The sequence below is a fragment of the Macaca fascicularis genome, chromosome 6 (assembly GCF_037993035.2).
Source record: "Macaca fascicularis isolate 582-1 chromosome 6, T2T-MFA8v1.1".
NCBI lineage: Eukaryota > Metazoa > Chordata > Mammalia > Primates > Cercopithecidae > Macaca > Macaca fascicularis.
In genome coordinates, this window is record NC_088380.1 from 144233063 (window position 1) to 144241493 (window position 8431).

Genomic DNA, 8431 nt, shown 5'->3' on the forward strand with positions numbered 1-8431 from the left:
TATGTGTTAATCACATCAATGTGCAAAAACATTCACCCCATTTGTCAGAGGATATAACACTATTTGTACCAAGCATCCGCTACCCTTTGTCAAAGTGACTACTGAGCAGCCATAACTTAGCCTAATAATCTTAACCTTTCTTCATACTTCTTTAAAAGCCCTGTCAATCAGAAAAAAAAAAAAAAATCTGGCAAGAACTAGACCTTTAGGAATTGAACAGTGACAAAAAGTTAAAAAATGGTTCAATATTAAAATATTATTTTATTTTAAAGCCCAATAATCTTTCAGAAAGTTTCTTAGTATAGCTTTGAGCCTTCAACATCAATATTTAAGTCAAATATTTAAGTTAAATATTATCATAACATCAAGTTAAGCACACTAGATTAAAAGGTACTCTGAACCCACCCACCAGGTTATACATACTCTCACTCAATCATGTAAAGAATTGAATTCTTTATTTGTGATATCCATAAACGTTGCTATTCTATATTTCTATTCAGAAAGGCAATTTTCTCCTATTATCAGTTTTTTCTTCTCTTATAAACAACAACTTGAATGCTATTGCATGAAAGGGCTACAAATATACATTTGTTAACCAAGCAGAATACACAGATATTTTGCTTTACAACTTGCACCTAAAATACCAGTATACGTAGCTGGTTCATTAGTTGTCATAGCAATTTAGGGCTATTGCCCAAGCTATGCATAGCAGTTTACATTTTCAAACCTCATATAGAAAGGGCAATTGTGATATGAACTGGCAACTACATTCCTGTGAAGCCCATCTCAGTTACAAGCAAACGTGTAACTTCCAAGTCTGCAAAGAATTCTGATGGCAAAACTTCTATATCTGATGCAATTGTCCTAAGCAAGTTTTTAAACAAATTGTTTCGCAGCTACTCTGCCATTCTGCCAGTAGGTGGTGCTACAAAGATCGGGAAAAGGATTTCCATGAGGACAACAGTTCAGATATAGGGGGGGGAAAAAAACCGTTTAAACCTGCTCTGAAAGTACAAAAACGCATCTGAGGGTAAAATATAACCCTTATTTTTAACCATTCATTACAGATAAACCAGTAAGAGGGATGAAACTAGGCCATCTGAAAAATTTTAAACAGTTTATATGAATGACATGCTTAACACAAACTATATAGAACTACACAGTACACAGTTTGAAGTAAATTGTCATAGAAATGACCAACCATGTCAAGATGGTAAGCAAATCGCTTAGTACAAGAGATGGATGCACAGAAACTTAAGAGTTTAAAAAGCCACATCCACCACTTCAAAAGTTTTGCCTGTAAGGGATATAATTCAACACGCAACTAGCAGGGCAACGGGGGGCGGGAGGGGGACCACAGGACCTCTTAAGTTTCTCTAAGTACACATCAAGAATAAAGAATTAACACGTAAAGTCTTAAACAAATATCCCTTAAAAACGGTACGGAATGGATCCTAGAAAAGAAATGTTAGACATGTACGGTCAAACACAATGATTTATTAAAAATAAAACGTAAAAATGATTTTTGTACATATGCTTCCAAATTTCAGGCATGGGATCCAAGTAGATTTCATAGAAAACGCTGTAGCCAGGTTATCAAGTCCTTACAACAAAGTAAACTACCCCCCACCCCAACCCCCGCCCAGGTTTTGCTACAGAATCAGCAAGTTCACTCCCTCCCTCCCCCCAAAAAACACAAATTAAAACAAGACATTTTGCTAGTATAAAAACGACCAAGGTCCAAGTAATAATAAAAAAATAGAGTCCATCAATGACTGTAACACAAAAATGTGTATGTGGGGCCGAGTCCATCTTCAGAGGGAGAGACAAGAGAGGTGGCAGGCAAATAGAGGAACACCCCCAAGGGTAAGCAGCCTTAGAAGTGGCTCCCCCAAGGGCAAAACAGGGAAGGCGGTGGTGTGGGTGTGAGGGGGTGGGGCTTAGGAGTTGACCCCACTTGGGTTTTTGAAAAGAGCTACCCCAATAGCCACTCCCAGGCATTTTAAATTTTCTTTTAGAAGGAGCTCCCTCCATAGCCACCCCCACCTCCATAGCCGCCTCTGTAAGGTCCACTATTACTGCGACCGCCCCAGCTGCTGCCTCCGCCGCCGCCGCCGCTCTTCATGGGCCCGTAAGAGGACTGATGCTGACTGTAGCTGCCGAAGCCGCCGAAGCCGTTACCGTAGTCGCTCCCACCGTAGGACGAACCGCCGCCGCCGCCTCCGTAAGCATTGTAGCCGCCGCCACCGCCGCCGCCGTAACCACCGTAGCTGTTGTAACCGCCGCCGCCGCCCTTGGAAAGGCCGTTCTGGTCTCGACCACCGCCGCGCCCCCGGCCGCCTCGGCCGCCCCGGGAGGATCGGGAGCCGCCTCCACCCCCACCGGAGTAGATATCCTCCTTGGGGACTGCCTTCTTCACCTCCACGCGATGGCCCTGAATCGGATGGAACTTGACCACCGCGGCCTTGTCTGCCGCGTCGTGATTCTGAAAATACACGAAGCCGAATCCACGCTTCTTGCCGGACTGCTTGTCGGCAATAATCTCGGCCTTTTCCACGGTGCCAAACTGCGAGAAGTGCTCGATCAGGTCGCCCTCAGCCACGTCTCCCTTAAGGCCGCCGACAAAGAGCTTCTTAACCTTGGCGTGGGCACCGGGCCGCGCCGAATCCTCCCGGGACACCGCCCGCTTCAGCTCCACAGTGTTGCCGTCCACGGCATGGGGCGAGGCGGCCATGGCGGCGTCGGCCTCCTCCACATTGGAGTAGGTCACGAAGCCAAAGCAACGGGAGCGCTTGGTCTGGGGATTCACCACCACCACGCAGTCCGTCAGAGTCCCAAAGGCCTCAAAGTGGCCGCGCAGGCCCGACTCACTCGTCTGCACATTGAGGCCGCCGATGAACAGCTTACACAACTGGGAATTCTCCATCTCCAAGGCTCGGGCCTTGCCCCCGCCCTGCGAGCTCCGAGGTTTCGCCGTCGCCGCCGTTATCGTTGGTTAAGGCCTCTACACAGCTTGGGCCCAGCCGCTGCTGGAGCCACCCCCGCCGGTCACCGACAGGGAAGGGAAAAAGGGAAGGGGAGGGAAGGAAGGAAGAAAGGAAGGGGGAGGGAAGGGGAGCGGTGCCGGCGAAAGGGCGAGCCGAGGAGACTGGAAGACAACCAAGGCCACCGCTACCGCCGCCGCCACCTCCGCTCCCCTATCTGGGCACCACACAAAGAGGCCGCTGAACGCGCGCGCACCCTCCCCGAGGCGTGCGTCACCGCCGACGTACGGCAGCCTAGGGCTGCCCTCCAATCCCCGCCTCGCTCCCCTTAATCCCGCCTACCGCGCCGCAGCGCCGCTCTAGATCACGGACTCCCCGCCCTCCGCGGTCTATTCAAGCCCGCGGCCTGTGCCGCTCCCGCCTCCCCTTCTGCCAGCCCGCTCTCATTCCCGAGCGCCCTATTGTCACTTGACATGGGTCCCTCCCTGCCCTCCGCGCACCGCCGCGATTCATTTCCTCCTAGCACTGCGGCTGTTCCCAGTGTTTCTCCCCCTCCCCTTTCCTCATCTCCGCGCCCAACTCCGCAGTGGCGTTCGCGCCAGCCCCTTGAGAGACATGTCAGTTCAGCCAATCACCGTGATCCCCTCGCACCCACTTCCGTTTTCGGCAGCTGTTGGACGGGCGCGCTCCCCGGTGCGCGCTTGCCCCGGCGCCCCCAGCATGCAGAGCCTGTCTGCCACCCCCTCGCCTTCTGCAGCCCAGGGCTTTGCAGGGGAGAGAGCAGGAGGCGCGCTGGGGGCCATTCCCAGCGGATGCGGCCTGGGGCGCCACGCGCGGGCTTTTTGAAAACTTGACGTTGGGGTTGGGGGCCCGGATCTACCCGCCGCCTTTCCGCTTGTCCGCTACACCTGGCGTCCCCGCCCCACCTCCCGCCCGCACAAAGATGGAGGGCAGAGGCCTGGTCCACGAAGGCGGTTATTAACCGTTTACGGTGGGCTGACATGCGGTTAAACTAAAACTTTGCCACGTGGCCCTGCGCAAAAGCGAGCCCGAGGCGGCGGTGTGAAAGACAACGGAACCAAAGAGCTTCAGACATTACGAACCAGACGAGGCGCGACATCCCTGCCACCCTCCCGCCATCCTTGAAGCCCTCCCACGACGCCCTCTCAGAAGGAGGCCCTTTCAGGTCCCCTTGGCATACTCCAAAATTTTCATTTAACCTCAGTGAATGGGTTTTTATGTGTAATTTACATCATCCATGTGTTGCTTTCTTTCAACTAGAATGTTAGTTTTTTGTTTTTTTGTTTTTTTTTTTTTGAGATGAGTTTCACTTTTGTTGCCGAAGCTGGAGTGCAGTGGGGCAATCTCGGCTCAGCAGCCTCCGCCTCCTGGGTTCAAGCTGTTCTCCTGCCTCAGTCTCCTGAGTAGCTGAGATTACAGGCGCCCACCACCATGCCCGGCTGATTTTTGTATTTTAGTAGAGATGGGGTTTCACCATGTTGGTCAGGCTGGTCTGGAACTCCTGACCAGGTGATCCATCTGCCTCGACCTCCCAAAGTGCTGGGTTACAGGCGTTAGCCACCGCGCCTGGCCTAGAATGTTAGCTTTGCTTGTTTTTTGTGTTTTGTTTTGTTTTTTGTTTTTTTGAGACGGAGTCTCGCCCAAGCTGGAGTGCTACGGCACGATCTTGGTTTACTGCAACCTCTGCCTCCCAGGTTCAAGCGATTCTCCTGCCTCAGCCTCCCGAGTAGCTGGGACTACAGGCACGCACCACCACGTCTGACTAATGTGTGTATTTTTTAGTAGAGACAAGGTGAACATGTTGGCCGGACTGGTCTCAAACTCGTGACCTAGTGATCCTCCCGCCTCGGCCTCCTAAAAGTAGAATGTTAGCTTTTTAAAGGTGTTGGTTAGACGAAGTTTTACAGAGAGAAAGAGAGATCATATAGCCCTAAGTCACTGCTTTTAGTGCCCTCACTCAGATGGGAATGGAAGAAAATTACAACGGCTTCCATTTATTGAGCCTTTGTGTGCCAAGCAAGATACATGGGGTGGGACATAGTTAATATGAGGCATTACGTGACCAAAAGCCTCCAAAACTATATGGTAAATACTGAAGAAGTTAAGAGGAATTCCTCACCGTATCCTCAAGTATTCAGGAAAGATTTAGGAAAGAATTGGAAGTTGCACTGAACCTCAGAGCCAAAGACTAGTTAGTATCCTAAACAAATTAAGGCTGGAACAGAAAACCAAATACCACAAGTTCTCACTTATAAGTGGGAGCTACACATTGAGTACCTATGGACACAAAAGAAGGGAACATTAGGTCTTTTTTAAGGATGGCGGGTGGGAGGAGGGTGAGGACTGAAAAACTACCTATGAGGTATTATGCCGGTGACTTGGGTGACAAAATTATCTATACACCAAACCCCCAAGACAATTTACCCACATAACAAACCTCCACACGTATCCCTTGAACCTAAAATTAAAAATTGGAAAGGAAAAAAAAAAAGATTTCTATATGGAGTTTACTTGAGCAAAATCCAGAGGGAACATAAGCTTCAAGAGACAGGGAGTGGACCAGTTAGTTTGAGAGGAGCAGGCAGTTTTAGATAGAAAACAGTAAGAGGTAAGACAGGTTGAGGGTCTTTGATACTATGAAATGATACTATGGAATGTGTTGAATCTTAGGTTAAGTAGTTAGGGGGATATTGTAACAAAGGTAAATAGATGGACTAAAGTTTGAGGGTAAACTCGTCTGGTCTATCACCCTGTAACCATCCAGTTATGTGACTTTGGGCAAGTTACTTAACCTTTTTAAAAATGTAATCAGTTTTATTATCTTAAAATGGGAATAGTAAAACATCTTTCTGTTGTAGTGAAAATTAAAGAGATTCTACATGTATACATGCCTGGCACATAGTAAGTGCTCAGTTTGTCCAATTATATGAATCCTATGCCGGGTGGTGGCAATATGGCTGTAAACAACAGACAAAAACCTTTGCCCTCATGATGCTTACATTCTAGTGGGAAGAAGCAGACAATAAACAAGAGTGGTATATGGCATGTTAGATAGTGATACATTGGAAAAAAAACGAAAGAGGACAGGAGAAAGCTATTAACCATGTTATTACAAAAAAAAAAAAAATTCAAATGTCAGGATTTGCCTATTGATAATAAAGAAAAGGGAAAGTGGGCTGGGCACAGTGGCTCATGCCTGTAATCCCAGCACTGTGGGGGGCTGAGGCAGGCAGATCACTTGAGGTCAGGAGTTCAAGACCAGCATGGCCAACAAATTGAAACCCCATGCGTGGTGGCGCATGCCGTAATCCCAGCTACTTGGAAGGCTGAAGCAGGAGAATTGCTTGAATGCAGGAGGCAGACGCTACTGTTAGCGGAGATGGCACCACTGTTTTAGAGTCATCCAAATCTTAAACCAGTAAAAGATGAACTTCCGAAGGAATAAAGACCATAACTTACGAAAACTGTTACTTTAGGAATTTACAATTTTAGTAGTTTTTGTCTACATTGTTTTTAAATAATAGTTTACCAGCAGTGCCCAACCTTTCTGGCACCAACAGCCTATTTCATGAAAACAATTTTTCCACAGACCAGGATGTGGTTTCAGGATGATTCAAGTGCATTACATTTATTGTGCACTTTATTTCTATTATTATTGCATCATAAGATTCAATGAAATATAATAATTATACAACTCACTATAACATAGAATCAGTGGGAGTCTTGAGCTTGTTTTCCTGCAACTAGCCGGTTCCCATCTAGGGGTGACACCAAAAGTGTGTTGCTTATGTCCAGTTTACTCCATAATCTCGTTTTGGTTGCTGTCACTGCAGAAAACCCTGCATCACAAATATAGGATGCTGGAAATGGAAGCAGGCTTTTCAGTGCTTTTGTGGCAATCTCAGGATATTCCACCTTGACTTTAATCCAGAATGTATGGAAATTTGAAGTTGTCTCAAACATACAAGGTCGCCGTCACCTGCAATCTCAAGCAGTTGATCCTCTTCCAGTATGGACAAAGTCGATTCTCCTGGCTTATTCACAAATGGGTGGTGGATCCATTCCTTCCCAGTTCAGGGTTTTTTTGTGGTTGGCAAGTAAAGCTGAAACTCTTTTGAAAGCTGAGCTAGGTGATCATGCACCAGCTGGGAGAAAGAAGGTCCTGGCTCAGCCTCTTTCAAAATCTCTGCTAATGTTTGAAACATGTCAGAAATCCCAATGTTCACTCGTCGCCCCCAAAATTCCAGTTTGGTTTTGAATGCAGCCCCTTTATCTGCTGATTTGAACACAGTTGTTGTTCTCCCCTGAAGTGACAGATTGAATTCGTTGAGCAGGCTGAATCTGTCACACAAGTAAACAAGTTTTGCCACCCATTCTGTGTCACTGAAATGTGCTGCCAGTGGTGACTGTTTTTGTAAAAGAAATCTCTGGAGTGGCTCTCATAACTCAAAAACTCTGGCCAGTTATCTACCTTTAGAAAGGCATCTCATTTCTTATACACATCTCACAGAGTTGCACAAATAGACGTGAGTTAAGGGCATGCACTTTAATGTCATTGATAATTTTAATCACATCCTGCAAAACGTTAAGTTTGGGTGATGATTTTCAGCTACCCAGCATTTCTCTATAGATGACACAGTGCATAGACTCACATTCAGAAGTGACCTCTTTGACCTGAGTAGTGAAACCAGAAAGTCATCCAGTCATGTCAGCCACTCTGTGCATATACTGACACAAAATGACCAATTCCGTTTTCCTATATGTAATCATTCGAAGTCTTGAATAGTTCTGCACCTGTGTGTTGGTTGGCAACAAAAGTGCACATAACATATCCCCCTGCACATCCTCCTGAAAAAGATATGGCACAATAACAAGCATTGTTGTCTTGTTATCAACATCGGTAGACTCATTAACTTGGATTGCATACCATTGTGATGCATTAATCCTCTCTAGCAATTGTGCCCCAATATCCTCTGCTATTTCATCAGTTTGTCTAGTTATGGTACTAGCCGAAAAAGGAACACGTGCCACCTTTTGAACTCCAGCCTCTCCTAAAAGTTCATGATAAATGTCCTTAGCAGCAGGCAGGAACAACTCTTCACCAGCGGTAAAGGGCTTCTTAGCTTTAGCAATGCAGTTAGCCGCTAAGAATGATGCTCTCAGTACAGATACATTTGATGAAGTGGTGGCCTTCAATAATTGCTTCTGGTTTTTTGTTTGTTTTTCAGACAGGGTCTTGCTCTTTCACCCAGGCTGGAGTGCAGTGGCACAATCTTGGCTCACTGCAACCTCTGCCTCCTGGGTTCACGTGATTCTCATGCCTCAGTCTCCCGAGTAGCTGGGACTACAGGTGCACACCACCACACCCAGCTAATTTTTGTATTTTCAGTTGAGACAGGGTTTCGCCATATTGGTCAGGCTGGTCT

The 8431-nt window shown here is 47.0% G+C and overlaps 1 protein-coding gene across 1 annotated transcript; it reads right to left on the minus strand.

Annotated features, from left to right (window-relative positions):
* Window positions 1–438: 438 nt before the first annotated feature.
* Window positions 439–3220, minus strand: HNRNPA0 (heterogeneous nuclear ribonucleoprotein A0). The gene has a single exon (XM_005557863.4). The coding sequence runs from the start codon at window positions 2924–2926 to the stop codon at window positions 2015–2017; it is 912 nt and encodes a 303-aa protein (XP_005557920.1). The 5' UTR covers window positions 2927–3220; the 3' UTR covers window positions 439–2014.
* Between the last annotated feature and the right edge of the window lie 5211 nt (window positions 3221–8431).

Excerpts from the sequence above, each read along its gene's own strand:
- HNRNPA0 (XM_005557863.4), bottom strand. The coding sequence starts at position 2,926 with ATGGAGAATTCCCAGTTGTGTAAGCTGTTCATCGGCGGCCTCAATGTG.